This window comes from Micrasema longulum, unplaced genomic scaffold (genome assembly GCF_059751315.1).
Source record: "Micrasema longulum isolate JH-2025_06_02 unplaced genomic scaffold, ASM5975131v1 h1tg000709l, whole genome shotgun sequence".
NCBI classification, from domain to species: Eukaryota; Metazoa; Arthropoda; class Insecta; order Trichoptera; family Brachycentridae; genus Micrasema; species Micrasema longulum.
The window spans coordinates 60433-86449 of NW_028277905.1; the positions used below are offsets into that span (position 1 = coordinate 60433).

A 26017-nucleotide genomic window follows, 5' to 3' on the forward strand; every position below is an offset into this window, starting at 1 on the left:
GCATTTAGGTATGTAGAAAAGTGGTGTATAACGCGTTTGTCTCTGTGGTACCTTAAGATGAATGCGGGTAACCAATTTGGGGGAATCTATTTTATCTGATATTATATTGGTGAGTAACACTATATCAGCCGTGGTTCGTCTATCAGCGAGAGTTTGAATATTATGAAAAATGCACGCTTGGTGATAATCTGGGAAATTGAGATGTAGTCTACGGTTTAAGTTTTTTATAAACATTTTTTGAATTCTTACAATTTTGCAGGAATTAATTTTATAAAAAGGAGACCAGACTGGTGAAGAAAATTCAAGTAAACTACGAACATAAGAAAAATATAATTTTTTAAGAGTATCGGTATTTTGAAATGGTTTGCCAGTGTGACATATTTACAACAAACAAGTAACAACAGAGATGGAGAACATTTTAGAGAAGAGAATATGGAAGCCTAGGGATTTACAGGGCTTATGACTTGTCGTTGGCTGGTTTAAGTGGATACTTTACACACTGTGTAACATTCACCATTTGCCCATGTTTGAAGATCCATATTTCTCAATTCTTCCATCTGTTGATTTTAGTGAAGTTAAAGATCTGAAACCTTTATTGTCGTGAAGAGATTCATTTGATCGAATTATTTCCAATACTAGACAACGCCTGAAAACAATTGATGACCGTCTATCAAAATGCACCCAGAAACCTTTTTTTAATGCAGTTCTTTCAAAACTAACATGTGTTATCCCATTCTGTGATTTTACCGGAATATTTATATTTTATACCTATTTTTAATCGTTTATTTCCTAACTTGACCCAGTACTTAAATAATAAATAAATTCAGCGCTAAACAATTATTAATGTCATGTTAAGAGGTAAGGGTGGGCATTTAGTATTCATGAATATAAAATGATACGATTTAGATTTATGAAAATGTTCAAAGCGAAAATCTCTTTTTAAAGTTATTTATTGCCCTGAAAATTTTAAAGCTATTTCTGAGAATTTTACTCAGAAATATTTTTTTTATTCACTATCGACCCATTTCAGGGTATTTCATTATAAATTCTACAAGGCTCGATTTTTTGGCCTAGGAGAGTTTAAAACAGCTTATTTCAACTCTCCTAATTTATTAAGTTAATTGCTATAATATTTTGTGGTGTGAATTTGGACACCGAATCGTTCGTTTTTTTCCTGGCCTTTTCACTTCTCAATTCGGGTGTTCTGGCCAAAGGACACCGAATCGTTGATTGTTCTTGATTCAGAATGCTCAATCAAAATGTACGGAAGACTTTTGCTACAATTTGTGATTACTGCACGATAAAGCCTTACTAATATATTTTTATTGATAAACATACCATCGGCTGATAACAACAGTTAAATTTGTTCAAAGAGTGGTTCCACTGTAGCTCCAAAACTTTAATAAGGAAATGTGTTTTTTTTTTAATATACAATTTTAAATTAATAAGGGTCAAAATACCGACTAGCAGAATTTTTTTTTTCTCCCCGTTTGTAGATTAAAGTTTTTATTTTGAATTTATAATTTTGAATTCCCGCGAAAACGGTGCATTGCACTTTCCATGTCACGTACGTCACGTCCCTATACGTCACGTTTCGGTAAAATTTTGAACTTTATTTATGACCGTTTAAATAGAACATCGTCACGAATCTTGACGTCACAATTACCAAGGCTAAACAAGTCGCGTTTTTGGAGGGATATTTAAAAAAAAAAAATTTTTTAGAGTTATGTATGAAAACATTTCTCAACAATATCAATATCAATATTGAAGATACAATAAATTTTTCTAAATCCAATTCACATATTTTTATCGGTATTTGTAGAATGTAATATTTCCCTGGTAAAGCGGCTGGGGACAAAAAAAAATATTGCTATGGTGATAGCTAACCTCACCAAAAGAAGAGGAAGATAACGCTTAAGAAGACGCCCAGTAGTTTTTCGATAAAACAATTTTCAATAATGAAAATTAAGCTGAAATATTACGAAAATAAAATACAAAAATGAAGAGAGAATACTGGGCATTAGGTATTATTAATTTGTCTATTGATTTTGACAGCTTCGACAGGTTAAAAATTATTAATTGAGCCGGCATTTACATTCAGCGGATACCTGTTCAAAATACAATAATTGATTGGGCAAAGACTTGTCAATTGTGACGGGTAAAAGAGAAATTAAGCAAGCTTCCCTTTGATAAAGATAAGTCAATTATAATAAAGCTTGCAAATTTTTCATTGAACAAAAAAGACAGGAAAAATTCAGCTTAAAAAATGAATGTAGACAGTGGTAAATATTGCTTTATATTACAAAAGAAAAAAAATTGAGAATAACATAGACATTTAGGTATTCACACGTCTTATGACATTATAGCCTCCGAATACTGTAACGTACATATATATTTCATCTAGCCCCGTTTTTAAGCACCGGGCAAATACTTACATTTCCGACAGTATATTTTGTAGTGTCGGTAAACATTGGCCCGTAATCTGGCAACAAAAATGTTTGACACCGATCATTTGCTCAAAATATGACGAATACGGAGTAGGAAGCGTGTTTTAAAAAAATACAAGGTTAGATTTTGTTTTCTGACCATCTTGAAGCGATAAACAGATGTAATTAATTTTAATTCACAGAATACGATTTAAGTTGATAATGTATAAGTAACTAGCTGACCCGACAGACGTTGTACTGCCCGAACGTCAGCTTGCCTTAGAAAAAGACTTTTCATTGATGAGTAGGTACCTAGATGCTTGTTTGTGATTAAATTCCAAAACTAAAAATTGTCAATATTAAAAAAATATTGAATTTAAGTAGGTACTTGCGTATGGTTGAATTCCAAAACATAAAATACATATTTTTTCAAATATGGCATTATTTTTGCAAACGTTAAGCTCCGTTCGTCTCACCAACAAAAGGGTGTACTTATGTAGGAATACGATTTTTAAAAAGGTATTAAATTTAATATTATTTTAGTATTACCAAAAATCCAATACAAATAAATAAATGGGTAGAAATTATAAGGAATTTAAGGAAAAAATCTGGTTGAGGTCCACAAAAATCAAATGTTGTTTGTAAACATTAAAAAAAAACTTTATTACACACAAAAAAAAAACATCTTTAAATCGTTTAAGCCGTTTAAGAGGAGTACGGTGACATCACACGTACAGAGGAATAATATATAAAAATATTAGGTTTTTATTATTTTTTTTACGTTAAATTTTTTTCAATAATTTTCCCTCTTTCGTCTGCAAGTGTATAAACTACAGGCGACACAACTTTCACTATTATAGACTATATATAGCGTGGTGCGAGTTTCGCTGAAAAAAACTATTCCTTTTGAATTTACAAAGATTTTCTTCTATACTATTAGACCCACAGAATAAACAACTGATTTTCTGCGTAGATTATAAGCCTGAGCGTTCTTCTGATACGAAGAGAATAGGTTGCTTTAACTATCTCAAATATATCAGCAAGCTCCGTCAACTTGTTGAGGTATTATTCTCGACTCTCAACTGATAAGTCCGACAGATTAGTAGGCGCGGAATTGTGTCTAGTATGCAAATCACCATTTAAAATTTGTTTCCTGCCAAAAAATAAGAAAAACGGTGTAAACAACGTAGCTAGATCAACAGTGCTGTTCATAGCTGCGCAGACGTGATATAATATGGCCCACCAATTTCTGTGGTTTTGTTCAACCATCATTGCAATACCTGTTAGGACTACTAGACACAATTTGCCATTTCATATAGAAATTGCTACAGCAAATTATGCTATTAATTCACCTATTTGAAGATTGCATAGTCTAGGGAACCAGATTAGTTGCATTGAAATTCTTCAAACTAGCCAAATCGAATTTAAACTTTAAATTTATTTCAACAGAGAGGGAAAACATTATTGAGAAGGGAATATGGAAGTCTAAACATTCACAAGGCTTATGACCTGTCATTGGCTGGTTTAAGTGGCCACTTACACACTGTGTAACATCCACCATTCTGCAAATGTTTTAACATCAACATTTCCTCAACTCTTCCATCTGTTGACTTTTGTGAAGTAAAAGAGCTAAAACCTTTATCACGTGGGTGAGATTCATCCGGCTGAACCAAATCACCTACTAGGCAACGCCTGAAAACAATTTTCCAATTTTTATACTTCTTCTTTTACCAGGTAGTTAATTCAACAATGTTTGAGTATGTCCAAATGCTTACAAACTGGCTGGATTTCCTCTCAAGTTCATATTTAAATTTATTTCAACTGAGAGGGAAAACATTATTGAGAAGGGAATATGGAAGTCTAGGCATTCGCGGGGCTTATGACATGTCTGTGAAATTGTTTAGGAATCTAACTACTGTTGAAATATTAAAATTTATTTGTAGAAAGTTAAAAATAAATGTTTAAATAAATACATTTTAAATATACGTATGCCAAGATTTTTTAAACTTTATTTTTAAAATTTTTAAATATTTAAATAGGTATCATAGTTTCATTTTTTTAATGTTGTGAACCCCTGAAATCTTAGCACAAGACAGTTTGCATTGCAAAACAGTACAGAAAACGCCGCGTACGCACATCAAACTGAAGCCGACAAAATTACTCATTATTGAGTAGTTTTATATTTTGGCCATTAGTTACTCCGTAGACGTTGGTTAGTACGCAACTACCGATTTAAATTCAATTGCGTCGCGTTGTGTCGTTGTTAAGTGTAAAAATACTGCTGGGATTAAAAAAGAATAGGGTGGGATCACATTATTTATTTATTTGATTATTTTACTGTCTGTAAGATTGTTAAATAAAACAAGGCGGACATTTTGTCAGTATTGCCAGGGCAGCCGAAATTTTTATCCGGCTTTGTATTAATAAGCCTTAGTATGATTAATTTGACTAAATTAAAAAATTATTTGCTTACGTTTGCCTACTAAAAATACCAGTTTTTTTTATTGTCCAGTAAGTAAAATATTTTTTGTGGTAAAAAATAACACAAAATTTTCTTATATTTGTGTTACGATAATATATCGTTCGCAACATTACGTGGTCAATTCACGCAAATATAGCATGTTTTCTAAATTCTTTAAATTCGAGATAAATACAATCCATTTTACTACTGAAAAATGTGACAGATGACAGATCGCGGGCTTTTCCCGACGCTATACCACGTTGGACTCAGGTATAAGCGTGAAATAAGTTTCAACGGCCGTTATCCCAGCTCCATACTGAGTATAACTTTATGCGAGTTTCATGAGTTAGAATATTCACTATACTATGCTTACTCAACCGCTACGCCTATGGATAATTTAATACCAGATTTATAAGTGAGGCTCTACGATTGCACCATTAAGTACGGATTTAGGTTTGATGAGGATGATAAATATAATGGCCGGACGGAAGATAAATAAATTTATTTATGAAATTAGGTACACAAATACATAGTTAATATTATGCAAACTGATTGCTTATTAATGATATTTGATGCGGATGTACATTGGGCATTTAAATATTGACAAATTGAGGCCAATCAATATGAAAGTCTCTATGATATGGAATCAATACGGAATAGATACCTATTTTGTATGAAATAATGGGAAATAACGGGAAGCATTTCATTGAACAACGGCAGTAAATAACATTTGAAATACTTAGTGCAGACCGCTGAATGATTCATCTATTTATTCATGAATTTTTTCACATTATGTACAATAATAAACATTAAATAATGTTGACATATTACAACAGAGATGAAGAACATTTTAGAGAAGGTAATAAAGTAGTCTAGGCATCTACAGGGCTTACGAACTGTCATTGGCTGGTTTAAGTTTAAGTGGCCATTTTTTATATATTTTAGTTTTTTATTATTTATTATGTTAATGAAAATTAGGTTAATTGGATGAATAACGTTTTTTTATTGTTAATATTATGTTAACTTTGTTAAATAGCTAATCTTAGCTATGTTTCACATTTTGTAAATTGTTTCCCGCGGCACGGGACACCCCAGTAAAGGAACATTATTCTGTATAAAAAAGAATACAAACAATATAAAAGTACAACTAAATAAAATAAATTTTACACATTGTGTAACATTCACCATTCTGCCCATATTTGAACATTTCTATTTCTTCAATTCTTTCATCTGTTGATGTTCATGAAGTTAAAAAGACGAAACCTTTATTTATACGGGTAAGGTTTATCTATTGTAATATGTTAATATTCACAGCTCCCAGGGAGTTGAATCCAGTCCTTAGCTACAAAAATTTGGACAAACTTAAAATTTTGTTAGTAAATAATGTTATAATCGGGTTGTGGTCCTGTGGCTAGTGTCTCGAACTCACGGATTAAAGGTCTGTGGTTCGAATCCCACTCTACAATTACTTGATTCCCAATTTTCTTATAGTGAGTTATTTACAACTCGTTGAAAATGGCCCTTAAAATTGAATATTTGGGCAAATCATCGGAACGTCAATATATTTTTTTAATCATATCCGTAGTGTACTGGTAAAGACGTTTAACTTACTCACAGAAGGTTTCGGGTTCGGTTCCCGGCGAATAAAAATTAAAACGTGATTTTTTTCATGCTTGGGTTTTGTGTTGTAATTCACTTCTGTAATTGGGCCTCCTGGCCTGTTGTGAAGACACTTAACAATATAATTAATTTAATTACATTAAATAAGAATTGATATTCTGTTGCAATGTTTGATAACAGTACCGTTCTGTGTGTAAAATAGAACCACAGCCCTAGACGAGCGTTTTCTACTCGATGTCTACCCTCAGGTAAAAATTCTGAAAGAGCAAATTGAGTGGCGTTACGAATAACTCTTGTATAACATGGGTTAGAAAATGGTACAAGATTTTATTAATATTTATTTTAACTGAAAAATTACAAGTTACCGTATTTTGCGGACGATAAGACGCATCGGATCTTAAGTCGCACCGTAATTTTCGGGTGAATTTTCTGAGTAAAAAAGTGCGTTTTATGGTCTGAAAAATCAGATAATATCGATAGTCCCTTCTAAAATCTAAAATAATATTACTAAAAAAGAGTCAATTACAATTATTAAAAGACACTTACCAGTAAAGATATGGTTTCTCTCTTTCGATGTTGACTGAATTGATGGGATCCAGACGGAACCACGTTGTGAAGGTAAATCCGCTCTCGTGTGGCCACCTCGCCAACGGCGGCAAAACAACAGCCTGTAAAAAAGCACGAATAAATTAATAAATACACCTTTTTACAATTCGCTTACATTACGCGGGGTTGTAGCCTAAAATACATCATTATTCCGAGTGCACTCCCTAGTTCCCTAAAGAGCCTCTAGGCATCTCTGTCAGCTACCAGCTCCTGCCCATCCTCCTAAGTCAAGGTCACGTCCCGTTCTGACAAGCTGCCGAGGAACTGCGTCAGCAGCGGACGTCCAGGACGTCGAGAACCTAGTGCCCTACTAAATAGGTAAGCGTGGTTTAGGCTCTCAGGAGGCGTCCGCAGTATTGCCGCTTCCTATTTATATGACGTAACTATTTTGGATGTATAAGAGTTACGCCTTTTTTTAATGACGTATTAAAAAAAACATAAGATACGCCCTTTTTATATGTAGGCAGAAATAAATTTTAATTTATTTCAACAGAGAGGGAAAACATTTTTGAGAAGGGAATATGGAAGTCTAGGGCTAATGACCTGTCATTGGCTGGTTTAAGTGGCCACTTTACACACTGTGTAACATTCACCATTCTGCCCATGTTTCAACATCCACATTTCCACAATTCTTCCATCTGTTGACTTTTGTGAAGTAAAAGAGCTGAAACCTTTATCACGTGGGCGAGATTCATCCGGCTGGACCAAATCACCTACTAGGCAACGCCTGAAAACTATTTTCCAATTTTTATACTTCTTCTTTTACTAGGTTTTTAATTTAACTGGACATACTTAAAGATGTTGCAGTATTAAATGTTTAAAATAATTCAATCCTATTTTTAATTTGTCAAATAATAAAAAATAAACAAATTTGAGATGAATAAGTTACTCTTCTACTTAAAAATATAATAATAATATCATAATAATAAAATAATACCAAATAACAAAATAATAATAAAAATTCCACACAAGTCACGGTCAAAATAGTTTCGTTTCAATGAAATAAAAAAAATTACAATAATCTTCGCAATGACCTAAAAAATAATATAAAAGTAAACAAATTCAAAGTATTATATGTATGTATATTTATATGTATATTTTTTCTTTTTCTGTTTATTTCGCATAATTAGAATTTTTTACTTATGTAAGTATATTCGAAATCATAAAACTTCGAATCGCTAAGTAAGTCACTCTCCAAGCACAAGAGTTAACCTCTTTTTTGGATAATTAAAGTTATAACATCATTAGATGTATCATTTATGTAACTATATTAATGAATAATATTTTTTAAATGTGCCTTTTTAAAATGACAACATTTTAGAGCAAAAAAATCAGTTGCGTCTTTTTTTTAAACAACATTATTGTAGGATGGATGAATGTAAATGACGCGGATTTTATATGACGGCATTATTTTAAAATAAAAATATATTACGCCCAATCTTCGTACGATAGGAATATTGAAAAAAAAATAAGTAACGTCCCTTTTAAACAATATTTTTAAAGGATATTGAAGGCGGCAACAAAATGATCGATGGGTTCTTAAGAAAGTGGTGATGTTATCTAGCATAAATTATTTTGGCATAAATTATGTAAATAAAAGACGAGTGATACTTTAATCCACAAATTTGGAATATCCAGTGACCGGTTTCATCGCTTTTGCGACATTTTCGAGGCTGGTATATTTATTAAGGAGTTCAATGTATTTATACAAAACAGAGGTAAGGATAGATAATTCAAAATCATATGAAAGTACACCATTTTTTTAAATTAAAAAATAATTCATATTGCACCTAAAGACCATAAACTTGATAAACTGGAAATTCTCGAAATAAATAGATTAAAAAATAAACCCGACGTTTAATAACTTAAGGAACAGATAACACACGTGCATTCTCCATTACTATACCCATTTTGAATATTTTAAGTTTATTAAAAAAAAAAATTAAAATAAAATTAATAAAAGAATAAATAAAAAAATAAATTATTCATTAATTTAAAATAAATATTTTTACTAATGACTTTTTACCCTTTGTTTTTCAGAAATTATAATTGACAACAATCACACTCACGAAGGATGGGACACTAAAAATAAAACACTTAAACTCATTAAAATAGCATTATATCAACTCTTTAGTTAAACCGAAATTTTTTTGATAATAATCCTTAAGATAAAAATAACTGTATTTAATTTACTTAAATATAATTTTGAATTCTCTATCCTAACCTCTGTTTTGTATAAATACATTGAATTTCTTAACAAAGTTACCAGTCTCGAAGTTGTCGCGAAAGCGATGAAACCAGTCATTGAATATTTCAAATTTGTGGATTAAAGTATAACTCGTCTTTTATTTAGATAATAAATAACAATGAACTTTTATCAAGAATTTTCACTTACAAACTTAAATTTTTTGATGTTAAGTTTTTAAAAAATATAAATTGTGGAATAAATTGACGTTACGCCCTTTTTTCATAATGATGACGGCAATACTTAAGTTTTTGTCCCGGACACAGATGTCGCCAAAGCAGTAATACCGCATTAGGCAAGCCGAGTGCACGTGTCCCTTGCAGGCTTAGTAGTGTTAACTTGCTAGTACAAAGTTACATTGTGTACTTATTAGTGATGCGAATAATCGAATTAATTTAAAATTAACGTATTTATTTATTTTGTTTTATTTTATTCGGAATTTTTACAGCTATTACATGAAAAATTGTAGAAATATATTATTAATTCTAGGTCAAATAAAAAAATCCACTTTTAATCTTATCATACATAATATACACGGTTTTTCAGGGCCAGACCGCGAAAGTTCCGAAAAACATTTCTTACTGTAGGTTAAAAAAAAAAAACAATTTTTTTCCCAAAAAGTCATTAAAAAAAATAAAAAAAACATGATCTCAAGATGTAGTAAATTCCTTATTACTCTGACAAGCTGCCCTTCCACAAACCCCTACCCTTCTCCTACCCAGCCGCTCTAAATTTCTCACTTTTCACTTTACTTTTCACAAAATTTCATTTATTTATTTTATTATATTTTATTTTATTTGACATTTTTACAGCTATTATATAAACAAAATATATTAAAAGTACTAGAGCCAATTTAAAAAATCCACCGTAAATCTAATGACACATAATATAATAAGAAAATAGTTTACGTAATTGTATGCGTGTGACGTTTATATTCATGTGTATGTGAATGTGTGTATGCGTGTTATGAATGAGGGAGAGGGTACATGTGCATGTGAGAATAAATGATGGAGAGGGTGTGTGTGTGTGGTTGCGTAAGTATAAAAAAAATAATTGTTTAAAACTTGTAATTATATTAAAAATGGTACAAGAAAGAAAGATCTTGGTAAAAAGTTTGAAACCTTTTTGTTAAAATTTAAATCAAGAAATGTTATAAATTGCATAATTAAAAGAATGTTAAGAGGATATGCAACAGCAGAGCGGTTTCATGAATAGGTTATTTGAATATAGTTTTTCTGTCACTCTTTTGCACATGCCTCTTAAAAAGGCAACTACAAGTTGGGCTGATTATGCCAGCCAAGATGGATACTGCAATGAAAATGAGAATATTTATGGTCAGTGACGTGAGTAGGCGCTACTCAGGGGTGAATTTAAGGCGTAACAAAATTGAACAGTGCTAGATAAGAGACACAAAGTAACAACGGTTCGATTGATTCCGAAACTTCCCGAACGGGAGACGCATTTCCGAGAGGTCTAGTGTTTACAAATATGTTTACTGGACTGGCACCTGAAGTGTAAGACTGATCACCTTACTTTCATGTTTTCTTCCATCTCCGACAGATCAAATGCGTGCGGAAAAATATTCCTATAGATGCAACTAAAGCTTTTGTAAATGCTTATGTCGTTTCGCGTCTAGATTACAAAATATAAAACTAATCAAACTAACTAATGAACTTCAAACTAACTAATAAACTAACTAATAAATCAAACTAACTAATAAACTTCAATCTGTTTTCAATGCAGCAGCAGCAAGGCTCATTACGGGAGTAAATAAATATTCGCACATCTCACAACATCTTCGAGATTTGCACTGGTTAAAAAGCCAAGAGAGAATAAAATACAAGCTTTGCTGGATGGCTCCAAAATACACATCAGACCTTTGTATTAGGGAAAACAGTTGTCAAAGAAAATCTTCCCCAAACACTCGATTTGGAGATCGTGCTTTTGCCGTTGCCGGCCCCTCTGCCTGGAACCAATTGCCTTCAAACTTACGAATCATCAACAGTCCAAGTCAGTTTAGATCTCAACTAAAATCCCACTTCTTTAGACTATCATACCCTTAATTTTAAATCTGGAAAAATAATCACTTTAGTTTTGTTAGAATGTAAGTTTAGGTATACAATAGTAAAGCGCCCTTGAGGTGATTTTTCACAAAAATGGCGTTATATAATTCAGCCAAATATTATTATTACACGTTCTCTCTCGAACTTTTTTCGCTGTCGGAGCGGAGGGAGGGGAGTCGAAATTTTTCGAAAAATCAGCCATTGCTCCTCTAGAAAGCCTCAATGTCCCCCAATTTTCTCTGGGACTTCCACCGCCCCTCCGAAGGCCTTCAGCGCCCACTTTGAGACAAAACTGATGTAACAGATGACCAAAATACGCTGCATTCGGTTTACTAATGCAGTCCCGGGAAAAGGGGAAAGATGATGAAAAAAATACAATTTAGATCCACAAGATACGCACATCACTAATACGTAGCTTATATTTAAGCCGGTCCATCTTAAACTAACTTTATGAAATATTCCCTTAACTGCAGAAACAGGAACTAGCCTTATGTACCCGGCGAATGAGTTTGTGCATTTGGGAATAAGTTGTACCAAGTAAATTTACTTGGGAGTGTCAGGAGAACTTAGAATTATGGCTAGGGGGGACATTTACCCAGAAACGGATTGAAAACAAAATTGTAATGCTGTCGAATTGCCGAATTGAATATGTAACAAATGTATGTTATCCAGATGCTAACTCTGAATTCCTTGATAAGTTAGAACGATTGCAGAATGTGTGTATTCGTTATATCTTTAATCTTCGCAAATTTGACCACATAACCGAGTATCGCACGCAACTACACTGGCTCAGTATCAGGCATAGAAGAAACATTCACATTCTATCACTTCTTCACAATATTTTAAATAATCCCACTTCGCCTGTTTATCTGAGAGAGCTCATCCAACCTCTTTCACAACACGGACTATCTCTTCGTTCTAGTAACGAGAGAACCCTTTTAATACCCTGTCATCGCTCTAATTGTCTTGCCTCCTCTTTCACAATAGTAGCCGCTCGATTGTGGAATAATCTACCAACTAATGTTAAAGACGCCCCTTCTTTATTTACATTTAAGTCAAGATTGAAATGTCACTGTCTAAATATTTAAATTGTTCCTTTACCCTTCTTCTTTCCTTCCCATCCCCTGTCCTCTCTTCAAAGTAGTGTTATTTTTTATAAATATATATTTATTTTTGTTAATCTTTGCTTTTAATTTTTGTATAAAATTGTAAGATTCAATATGTCCATATATTTATAATTTTCTCAAACTGAACGGTTTGGGTAGGTAGGAAGAAATTGCCTTAAGGCAATATACCCGCCCTTATATGTATATTTATTGTAAATGTATATAAAGTGTCAAATAAATAAAAATAAATAAATAAAAAAATATAAACAAATTATGAAAAGATTACGAAATGTAATAGATATAAAAAGTTGTATTCTTATATATAAAACAATAATATTTCCACACATAAATAACTGTTCTTCCATTTTTTTTTTATGTAATGAAAGAAAAAATAAAAATATACAAATTCTTCAAAATAAGGCGATGAGGATTATACTCAAAAGAAATATCTATTCTTATGTTGAAAGAATGCGTAAAGAAATTGGCTTGCTCACAGTACAGCAAAAAATTAAATACAATGTGGCAATTTTTATACATAAAATAATTAAGGGGATAAATAAAATAAAAACAATAATAAAATTTAACCAACAATGTCGTACATATAAAACAAGGGGTAAAAAAAGATAAGATTGCCAATGAAGAGAAAAACAGAATCTCAAAACTCATTGAACAAGGGATTGAAGCTATACAATGAGTTACCTGAAGAGATAAAGGAAATATAAAAAAATCGAAATATTTAAAATTAATTTTAAAAAAATTTATTGAGAAATTTTGATAAAAAAATTGTATTATTATGTTGTTATTAACTAACTTAATGAAGCATAAATAAATAAAATAAATAAATAAAATATGAATATCACCCAAAAACGATACATACTAAAAATGACAGTTAAAACCTACGCACCTAAAGTCTGTTCATGATTACAAGAATTTTCAAATAAACAAACCAGCCGCGTGATCCCCGACGGAGAATAGCCTATTTCACACATATCATGTTAATTTAAAAGGCACGATAAAATTATAGTGGACTGACATTTATTAGATTCGTTAAATTTGATAATACTTAAACATTGTGTTTTTTTTATAAAACTCCATAGTAAATAAAAACGCTTTGGTTAATATTTTATAAAAAAAAGTAATATTAGCGTTCTTTTGATAAACCCAAATATTTAATTTTTGGTGACCATTTTCAATGAGTTATAAACTCACTATTAGAAAATGGAAATCAAGTTGTAATCCGTGAGTCCGCAACACTAGCCACAAGACCACAACCCGATTAAAATGATATAGTAAAACTTAACGAAAGAAATTTTAATGATAACTTTATCAAAATCATTATATCAATTTAGCGAGTACTCTCGGGTAAAAATCCTGCAAAAGGAAATCGACTGGAGATTAGTCGGTCTCATGGAGTATTGGTTATTGCATTTGCCAGGCATTAAAAAAGTAAATAATTGTAAAACAATAAATATCGATCCATCGTATTGTATTTTATAATGCCACGTAGATTTTTTCCGTGGTGTGAAATGGGCTAATCATGCCATATCACGCAATGGGCTCGTGGTTTGCACGTGCATAGCGGTTCAGTCTCCGTGAATGTAAAGTATTTACACAATATGTTCATATACTACTGAATTTCTCAAATTGAAGGGGTTGGATATCCAGGAAGAAATTACCTTAAGGCAATATGCTCGCTTTTATGCACATGTATCTGTATAAGAATATTTATTTATATATACGCCCAATGGGCATTTTAAGGACATAAAAAAAATAGAAAGACACAATGGTATACAATAGACTTGGTGGGGGTGGAAGCGGGAGAGAGGTGTTTATAAAAGAGTTTTATTCAGTGATCGTATGAAAGAAGAGAACTTGTTGTCAAAGAAATCAAGACTGGTGAGTTTGTTGGCAGACCTAAGAATTCTGAGCATAGGGGAATGAAAACCATAGTTAGTTCTATGGTTATCGGTATGAAAAAGTATGTTTTGTCTGAGGTTTCTAGTTGCGATATTTAATTTTATTGAGCTCAGTAGTTCAGGCGCATCAAAGAGTGAGTTGAGAATTTTAAAAAGGACTAGATAGTAGGATTTGTTTTGACGGTCGTGAAGTGAAGATATATTTAGGCTAGTTTCTAACTCATTATACGTATATTGATCTCTGGATAAGCCAAACCTCCAGACTATCCTTCTCAAAAATCAATGTTGAACTGATTCAATATTCTTGATGTGAACATCATAATATGGAGACCGGATAACATAGGAATACTCTAGATGCGGGTGAACTAGGGAACTGAAGAGAGTTTTAAGGGTATTGATATTTTTGAAGTCTGTTGTGCTTCTGTTAATAAATCCAAGGAGTTTCAAGGATTTATTGATAACATGTTCAATATGAATTGTAAAAGAAAGTTTAGTGTCAAATATAATACCCAACTTACATAGTGTTAAGTAAATATAAATAAATTCTTAGATAGCCCCATACTCCTGTGATGAAAGTGTCTTTGTGATCATAATATTACATTATTAAATAAAACCATTAGAAATTTGTGTTTTTTTTTGTAAATTGTTTCAAAGACCGTTCCCAGTATCCGTTGCAAGTGACAAGATGGCTGAAGACCGGATCGGATTTCCGGTTTGGGAGATCGCCCCGAGGAGGAAGTTGACAGGAAGTACAGGGACATTTCTCGACACGGCGCCAAAAGTCAAAAGCAAAGTTTGAAAAGGGAGTGAGAGATAATTAGGGGAAATTCGCGGGGGTAGAAATGACTTGTTTATCAGTAAATTTACGCGGTAACAAACAGGATAATATTTAGGTAAAATGGGTGAACATTACACCGATTATTTTGAGCAGTGTTAACTTACTTCGCGCGTAAGAAAATAAACTCTTTTTGTTTAAGAAAGTGCGTTTTTTAGTTTTAGAAAAACAGCATAATCAAGAAATGATAGATAATTTATGAGAACTTTACTATAAAAATAGTGTTTCGGATTCATTTTCTTTTATTCAAGTGCTAAGCCATTCCTTCCTTTGATTCCGGTGGTCCTTGTTTTGAATTCCAATGTACCGTCTCCTCCCTGACGGCGAGTCAAGAAAGCAACGCGTGACAACACAACAAAAAACCGTACCGCGAACAACAGCGAAAACCGTACCGCGAGCGTGACAGTGATTTCGAATCACCAACATACAAGAAAACGTGCAAAGTGACCAGTGCAAACGATAACGGTGTCTTTCGGGACCAGTGCCGAAGGGAGGAAACCGTAAGTCCTTACTCCTTTCATTAATTCCAGGATTGACACTCAAAACCATAACGTCAATTAGTTTACCTAAAATCAAACGTTCCCTGTTTTCTTCGCACGCGTATCGCGAGAGGGTAGGCCGTGTTTACAGTCCCGAGGTCGAAGGTATCGAGCATCCAACAAATAGATACGTGCAATATTACTCAGACGTTGGGTAATATGGCATTATAATGGTAATACAACACATACAAATAATATAATCACTAGATTCTCAATACAAAGACAACTTAAACAAATACAAACTTCCGTCATCATCACCAAGGTACTTTCGAAACAACCCAAATTTTTACCGGACAAGGAGCTATGAGAAATTATCTATATGGGTTTAAATTAAGGAATGATGACTATTGTCCATGCGATGATATTTCTTCACAGAGTATCGAACATCTGTTATTTCAGTGCCCATTTTTTAGTTTACAACGCCATAATCTTGAAGCAGAATGCAGGAAAGATGGAATATCCTTGACAGATATCCACACTGTAGTTAAAAGTAGTTATCACGCGCCATTGTTCTTGAACGTTGCAACAATGATGATTGGACTCATAAAGGCAATAAACCAAAATCAGTTATCGAACATCCCATTTCCAAGACAAACAAAAACGTTTTTTTTTCCGAGTACCTTAGCCTTGTACACGACACGTAAGGCTACTAAATACAGGGGTCCAAATACATATAAAAATAAATAAATAAAAAATAAAAATAAATACGAACTAATACCACCTTCGGACAAAGGGATTTGAAGTATTATGCAATTAAAATCTATAATCTACTTTTACTGTCCATTAAAACAATTAGTAACGAGAAAATCTTCAATCAAATCAACTCTTCCACAGATTTATAGTTTGTGTAATGTTTTTGTTCTTTTATTGTGAGTTTTTCAATATAAATAATATAGGTATACATAAAAACGTAGTGTATAAAACTGTCTAAACATTTTTAAAATTATCTCTGTATTTATTTATTTATTAACGGACATTGTCCGTGTATACAATTTATAAGGTTTAAATATTACAATAAAAGAATAGTTTAAAACATTTTTTTAAAAAAAGAAAGAAGCATTGACAAACATAAGGGACATCGAGACAAGATCTGGACTATTTATTTAGTGCTCATTTAAATCGTTGTAAACTTAAACCAAAAAAGTCCAGATCTTGTCTTGAGTTAACAATACGACAAAGGCGGGTCATTGGAGAATTTAGGCCATAGTTTGTTCTATGCTGATCGATGAACAGTACTTCATTGTTTCTCAATCTACGAGTCGGAATATTGAATTTTACTTGTCCCAGTCACGATGGAACATCGATTATACCATTTAGTATGCCGAACATATATATGGAGTCAATTTTAGTTTACGTTTTTGTAGACTAGAAATATTTAACATTGACTCTATTTCAGCATAAGAATAATTATCTCTCTCTAGTCCGAGCATCCACGCTATTTTTCGAAGCAAGCGATGTTGGACTGATTCAATGTGATTTATGCGATTGACATAGAATGGAGACCAGACCACTGAGGCATATTCTAGAAGAGGGCGAACAGTTGAGCAATATGTATATTAAGTCTTCTTTGTATATTCTCACATGTAAACATATTTAAATAAAATTATATTGTAAAGTGTCCTCGGCACGGGTAACCTCGATGTGGTCACATAATTGAGGAAAAAAAATAATAAGTGAAATGAATAAACCAACCCATCTACAAAATTAAGTAGTGAAAGCTAATTTCAAAGTTTTAAATTTTTAAATCATAATAATACAAATAAATAGTAATAAAAAAGTAAGTTCCGTAAAAAAATAATGAGAATTTTTTTTTTTTAAATAATTATTATATTAATTTCAGAGAAATATTACATACTACGAATACCGATAAAAATATGTAAACGGATTTAAAAAAATATTTTTATTTTCAAAATCAATATGGATATTGTGGAAAAATGTTCTCATTCATAATTTTAAAAATAAAATTGGTAAAAAAGCACGTCTTCATTGGAACGCGCTATGATTGATTGTGACATTCGTGATTTCAAGATTCATGTTCTTTACAATGTTTGGCATTTTTCCATACTATTTGTTGGTTTTACCAGATCAGTTGGTTTTATTGCAATATTTTGAGTTTGCCCAAATGTTTGTAGACAAAATACTAAATTCCACCCCCTAGGGAGTCATTAAGATTAACAAATTACAAAAAAGATTGAGAACATTTTAGAGAAGGAAACATGGAAATCTAGGCATTTACAGGGCTTATGACCTGTCATAGCTGGTTTAAGTGGCCACTTTACACACTGTGTAACATTCACCATTTTGCCTATGCTTGAACATCCATATTTCTTCAATTCTTCCATCTGTTAAATTAGGAGTTACTGTTATTCACCTCGTAATAAATGACGTAAAATTTGGTTTCGGCATAAAGATAACTCAATTTCATCATATTTAGAAATACCGTAGTTAAACTCTCGCATAATTTATTTAAAAATGAATTAAGACTCATTCTTTCTGGCTGCGATACGCTCCAACTTGTTATTTAATGATGCTCACGCTTACACACACCTGAACACTTACTTAAACACAAATGCACACAAACACACCTCTACACTTACTCTCATACAAATACACCTTTGTGTTGTACCGCAATTCAATATGTATGATTTTTATTTGGAAACTTTGCCGGTCTGTCTTTAAACCGTTTCTTTTTTTGTTATCATATCATCGTCAAATGTTTGTTTTTGTAAAATAAATAAATAGAGATTAAATGCATTAGTGCATCAAAGCGATTTCTAAAAAGTTTTCAATAACAAAAGCGGATTGAGTTCTGCCAAAAGCATCGAACTATCCCGCCGGCCATTAGGGGTTGGTTGATTAATTTATTCTGCTATAATTATATTCTGAAACTTGCGGAGTTTGTTAGTACACCACCGCCCATTAGGGTGCCCTAAGAAAACATCCCCGCCCTCTTATATTGATACTCTAAGGTACAGTTGGACAATAACATTACCAGGATAGTATGGTTTGGGACAAAGTTGAAGACATTTTTAAAAAAATAATGTGGAGGTTTTCTAATTCTTCTTCTTCTGCAGCCTTATTATCTCCACTGCTGGATAAAGGCCTCTTACAAACGTCTCCATTTCTTCCTATCACCCGCTTTCATCATCCACGTTTTACCGGCAATAGAGGCAATGTCGTCGACCTATCTTTTTTGTGGCCTTCCGATTCTTCTTTCGTTTGCCCACGGTCTCCACTTTATTATTCTGGGTGTCCACCTGCCGTCATTTTGTCTCGCCAAGTGTCCTGCCCACTGCCATTTCAGTTTCGCTGCACGATCCATGATATCCACGACTCCGGTTCGGCGCCTTATTTCTTCATTTCTTATTCTGTCTCATAGACATACACCGAGAATCTGTCTTTCCATCGATCGTTGCGTGCATTTTAATTTCTGGCTACTTTTTTGTGTTATAGACATGGTTTCTAGTCCGTATGTTGTCATCGGCAATATGCACGATTCATATACTCCTCTTTTCAAGCATATAGGGACGTGTTTATTTTCAAAAATATATTAAAGTTTGCCGAAAGCCCCAACTTAGCCCTATTCTTCTTGGTAACTCCACTATCTGGTTATCTTTACCTAGTTTGACTTTGTGTCAGATAAATGTATTCATCAAGCACTTCGATTTTATTATCGTTAACGAAAATGTCTCGTCCTGTTGGACTTTTGTTTTATGAATATTCATTTCCAAACCAATCCTTTTTATTTATTTATTTATTTATTTTATTTATTTGGATAACCAACAGCTATAATCATATCATATTTATATAACAAAACAAATAACAAATAAGCCAATTACAGGTTTTCACAAGTAGCATCACAGTAAGTTAAAAAAGATCCTCGAACATAAAATGAATAGTAATTAAATGTAAATTTAAAAGAAAAGAAAAAAAATACTACGAGTTATTTTGAAAGCAAACGCCGCACGTTATTAAGATTATTTTCAAATAAATCTATGTTAAATGATTTATTTAGTACATTAAAATTATTAAAAGTTCGCCATAAATATGAATTTTGCCTATAATTAGATGAAACAAGAGGTATGTGAAGAAGAGGGTTATTTCTTAAAACTTTGGAAGGAACATTGATAGAAATTTTGCAAAGTAGTTCAGGACAGTCAATTGAACCAGAGGCAATTTTAAGTAAATAAATTATATCCGCTATTTCACGACGTTTTTGCAGAGGCAGTAGGTGATGTTTTTTACATATATGAATATACTGGTCAGATTTAAACTCAAGTTTCAACCGGAAACACATGAACTTTACGAATTTTTTTTGAATATTTTCAATGCGTGATATCTGCACATTGTACATAGGATTCCATATTTGTGATGCATATTCTAAGTTGCTTCGCACTAATGTACAGTAAAGGATTTTTAAAGCCTCATGTAGTTCCATAATCATTTCGCCTAGTTCATCTATGTCTTAACGTATGACTACTATATTATCTGCGAATCTGAGGTGACTTAAGTAATTACCAATTCAAAATGAATGTAATTATTATTTTTCTCCCTCGTGCACCCTACATGTATAACTGACAGGATTAAGAAAAGGTCACTGAGATGCTTTGGTCTCGTAGAACAAATAAATGACCAAAGAAAGGTAAAAGCGATATATCGCTTGTGAAAAGTCTTCAAACAAAAAGTTTGAAATGGAAAAATGAAGATTTCTAGGAGCAAAAAAATGTTAGAAAAATGTACACAATATAAAATAATCAACTGCTTACTACCACCTTCAATTCGTAACTTAAATAAAAAAACTGTCTTGACAAACAAATTCTAACCCTTTTCAGGTAGGCGATAACGAATTTCTTACTACTCATGAATTCCTGGAAAGGAAATAGGAATTTGAAATATTCAATTTCGCGTTAAGATTAGCGTATCGTGTCATAGAGTATGTGTGCGTAATCTATACATAAATTTAAGTCTGGTTGTGGTCCCGTGGCTAGTTTCTCGGACTCACGTATCAAAGGTCCGTGGTTCAAATCCCACTCTACTCTTACTTAATTCCCATTTCGAATTTTCTTACCTTGTCTGGGCCATGATGGGAAGATAAAGACGTTATAACTTCACCTTGACGGTATAGTTAAAGATAAATTCCCTCTAGCGATTATAAAGATATACTACCGACCCCCCAACTTCAAATTTTGGGTGGGTACATCGATGTTAATCAAGGGGAAGCGTACGTCACGGTACACATATCTGCGCTCTAAAATGAAATAGCTTCAGTATGACGTCAGAGTTGAAGATAAAAGTCTCCCGACCTACTACAAAGATATAGTACCGATACCCCCCACCATAAAGTTTTGATGTAAGTATTTTATAGCGACGGGTCTAGAACCCCTCGATACGTTTATCTACGCAATTAAAGTGTCAAAAATTTGGTTCTACAAAGCAATTTTTTCTTTAATTATGAGTTATTAAAATTTTTAATCGTTTTGAGGTTGGCACTTTTTATCTTAAAAGCCTACTAAAAATATGAGAGAAATAAGTAAGTTTTGAAGTCGAATTAAATTCCGATATAACTGTCACTTTAATAAAACGAACTTCTAAATGTAAACATAACGTCGCTTGGTTCTGTCCCATTAACAAATAAGAGTCTCTAGGCGTCAGACACAGATTATATGCGTCAGAAAGTTACCACTCAAAAAATATTTTAGTTATTATATTTTTCCCATCTCTTATACTATATTTTCGAGTGTATGTATCGAGACATTAAAGAAGCTGGCTTTGTAGTCGATCGGTAGATACATACAGACGATCGTTAAGCGTACCGTCTAGGTGATTTCCAAAAGTCATACAAAATTCATGTTCAAGCGAGCATTTTTTGCTTGAATTGTATTGTTTGCGGTCATTCCATTGGCTTGTTTCGATCATATGATGTCGATATGACAAGAGGGTAGAACATACCGAGGTAAGATACAGATAGTACTGAAGTTAAATATACCGTCTCGATATATGCAGATGAAGCATTCATAATCGAGGCAAGAGTCTTCTTTTTATAAAATTCATTCGTGCAAAATTCAAAATATGTTTATCAAAAATTTAAAACCATAGACTACTTCTTAATTTCACAGATTATCGCCAAGCGTGCATTTTTCACAATATTCAAACTCTCGCTTTTGAATGTCGATAAATCGCCTGTGATGATTTTTTAGAGAAATGAAAGGATGACTAAATGTGAAATCACTGTAAATGGGGTTATACTAAAACAGGCAGAGGCATTTGTGTATCTGGGAAGTACGTTTACTAGGGATGAAATGACTGAGAAAGATATTGAAAGGAGGGTGAGGGCCGGAAACAGAGTGAGCGGTGCACTTAAATCAACCTTGGCAAATAAATGTTTGTCGCAAGAGGAAAAATTAGCGGTTCACAATGGAGTTCTGGTTCCGACCCTAATAGATGGGAGCGAAGTATGGACTTGGAAAAACAGGAATGAAAGTAGGCTGAAAACTGACAAAATTCGATCTCTCAGGCAAATGTGTGGTAAAACTATGTACGATAGATGCACACAAGTTGAGATCCGTACATTATGCAAGGCGGAGGTAAATATTATCGAAAAAATCGAGAAAGGAGCTCTGCATTGGTTAGAACAGCTAAAGAACGGCTAAAAATATTTACAATGCAAATATTGATGGATGCAGAGATAGAGGAAAACCGAGAAAGAGATAGCATGACCAAATCAAACAAATACTTGAAAATGGACATGTTCAAAGTCAGAATAAGTCGGCGCGCGTGCATGAGAACATGTATGAATGTAGAGGAAGCGAGATCTGTATGAAAAGATAGAGTGATGTGGCGTTCTATTATCTCTGCCTACTCTTATGGGGAAACGGCGTGATGGTTTGTTGTTGTTGGAGAATGCCTGTCTGAATTCCATACAAAACTCATAAAAAATCTAGTAATTTAAACAAAATTTGTTTTTGAGATTGCTAGTGATCGTTTTTTCAAACTTTACGTAAAATATGTAAGAGTTCGAAAATTGGCTCGGTAATGGAAAATATTTTTCTAGACCAATGTAATGGAAAACTTTTGAAATTTATGGCAAAGACTGTACCAAATCTAGTATTTTGCTTTCGCCAACGTCCCGCCTGGATGGCGCCACAGAGCTACCGAATGTGGGGAAACTATTATCTAGATTTTTCGAAATGCAAAGCAGAATCGTAAAGGATTTTTTAAAGGATGTGTGGGAATAACTATTCAAATAATAGTAGTCTTCCACAATGCGAGTATGTGTACACACACAGCACAAAAAACGTTTTTAGTCCATCAGTGTTGAGACGCAAACGTTTCTTGGACGGAATTTTTACTTTTAAAAAAAATTGATGGCGTCGAATGGCCGATATGAGTGTTGAAATTTTCTTAAAAACATACTGCAGAATTGAAATATTTACAACCATTTTTTTTTTTTTTTAAATAACTCTAAATTAATTTTAAAAAATTCTAAATTATTTTTAAAAATTTAAACAATCAACTGAAGGCATGTTTTAAGAAAAAAACCAAAAACAAAATTTTGAGAACATATTACAACAGAGATGAAGAACGTTGAAGAGAAGGTAATATAGAAGTCTAGGCATCTACAGGGCTTATGACCTGACAATTGCTGGTTTAAGTGGCCACTTTAGACACTGTGTAACATTCACCATTCTGCCTATATTTGAACATCTATATTCCTTCAATTCTTTCATCTGTTGATGTTTGTGAAGTTAAAGAGCTGAAACCTTTGTTTACGCCTAGACTTCTATATTACCTTCTCTTAAATGTTATTCATCTCTGTTGCAATATGTTAATATAAACAGCTCCCCAGGGAGTTGAATCCGGTCCTTGTCTACAAAAATTTGGACAAACTCAAAAAATTGTTGAAAATTTTGAGATTTTATTTGGGACTCTTTTATTATTATTATTATGGATAACTTATATAGCGCCATTTTTGTAATATAATACCTCAAGGCGCTTTACATAGTGATTATATTGTTAAATAAATTTAATTGAAGCTTTTAAATTTGTAATTTTTTTTTTTTTTGTCACATGCTACGGATTTATTCAAATGATTTAGAGAACAAGTGGGTTTTAAGTTTTTTCCGAAACATCACTTCACTTTCACAGCCTCGCACCTCTGCTGTGAGAGCATTCCATGCCGTAGGGCCTGCGACTGCAAATGCGCGTTCACTAAATTTAGTGCGCTGTTTGCGTAGAGGTATAATAACTTTTCCTCTCGCCGGAGACGTAGCTGATCCAAGCGTGAGACGCCTGTCAGCTAGCTCATCTGGAATGCATAGTTCCCTTAGATATTCGGGAGCAGAGTTGTGCGGTGACTTATACATTAGCCAACAGAGTGTAGATCCCAAAGTGGTATTCAATCTAATATCATGGAATCACTATAACACATTTTACTAGAATATTTAATAATAATTTGAATTTTAATACTCATAAGTTTACTCTATTTAGACTATTTAGAATAACATTAACAATAACATATATTTTTAATTTACTAGATCAGGTAACAAAGGAATCTGAGTCATTTTCGAAATTCAAATCTGGTTCAAAGTTGGTTTGCTCGAACGGGAATGGATTTCTGCAATCGAATGCGGACTAACTGGTAAATGATTAATATGTATTTATGAATGTAAAATGTAATAATGTATAAAGTATCAATGATGTGTATAAACTTAATATATATGTATATGTATGTATAAAATATAAAAGTCGTTGGAACAATAGGCATAATCCCCCAGTCTTCACACGTGCGTTTCCAGAAATTCTCCAGCAGCCTAGTGGACCACATGGTGACGATATCTACCTACTGTCTACAAAAGATTCTCTTCGGACATCTATCTCCCTTTGTTAACCATGGAGTTGATACAGTGCTTTATTTATTTAGTTTTTTATTGCTTAGTTCTTGGCATGAACACTTGACAAACTTACTACTATGCTCTATTTTTTATAAATTTATTGATATAATTCTAACTTGGCTAGAATTCCACTCGTCCATGCGCTTTGTAGCTGCACGATGATTGGTTATCTAGCTTTCATATACCAACTTAAAAATACCTAAATTTTATAAATGGGGTCTAGAATTCCAATCGTCTATGCGCTTAGTAGCTGCAAGACGTGTTGTAATTTTACTCCTTTTTACTATTCATATTATTTTTTTATTTTTTTTAAGATCATTAATACACTAAATTTATTTGTCAATTTTTAAAATGTGTAAATGGGGGCTAAATTTCTAACTGTCTTTGCGCTCTGTAGCTGCAAGACGTCCTATAATCTAGATCCTATCTGTTATATTTTTTTACTGATCTTAATTGAAAACGAGGAACTAGAATCCCAACCGTCCATGCGCTCTGTAGCTGCAAGACGTACTGGGATATTTATTAATTGTACAGCGCCCTTAAGGTGATTTTCACAAAAATGGCGCTATATAAATTATCCAACTATATATATACAAATATGTATGTGCGAATATATATGTAAATATGTGTGTGAATGTATGGTTATGAATGCATTACAAGTGCCCCGACTCAACACGGATTTTCTAGCGAGTCGGAGCAAGATCACAGACATGGGTCGTTCCTGATTGTGTTGCGATAAACTGTGTCTCTGTCCTTAACAAATGTATGTATAATGTAATTAATAAATAAATAAATAATAATAAATACCTCACCGTAACTTGCGCACCAATGTTGTCTTTGCTGTGGGAAATTTTAGAACCAACGTCGGATTTGTTTCCCCTCTGCCAAGGATCCTCAGAACAGTGAACAAAATCTCACAAGACAGTACTGTCGATGCGTTCAAGAAGCGAGCGGTGTTATCACTCCTGACATGAGATGACACACTATCCATGTCTTCTAGATCATTCCATAACTATACCCATTGTACATTTAAATAGATTCTAAAATTGCTTAGGTTAAGTTAATTCATTTTACATCATTTTTGCTAATCTATTAGGGCTCAAGAATAAGAATGTGGATTGGCTTAAAAATAAATCAATAATAAAATTTATCTTGAACCAACTAAATTTCTTGAAATTTTTTAAGAGGAGTAATCTGCTGGTTGAAAAAAATTTTTAAAAGAACATAATTTGAGAATTGCAAAATCGTACGATTTTAGTTTTTTTTTTTTTATCAGAAAACAGCCTTCAAATCTTTCCTTTGTCCAGGC

The 26017-nt window shown here is 32.8% G+C and overlaps 1 protein-coding gene across 1 annotated transcript in view; it reads right to left on the minus strand.

The window, feature by feature from the left end:
- The window catches only part of LOC148279523 (neurobeachin-like), a gene marked incomplete at its 3' end in the record, with an annotated part of 163577 nt that overhangs the window by 60030 nt on the left and 77530 nt on the right, over positions 1 to 26017 (minus strand). The window contains exon 4 of the mRNA XM_088229806.1: positions 7054 to 7175. Coding sequence (XP_088085932.1) covers positions 7054 to 7175 — 122 coding nt within the window. The remainder of the gene's footprint in view (positions 1 to 7053; positions 7176 to 26017) is intronic.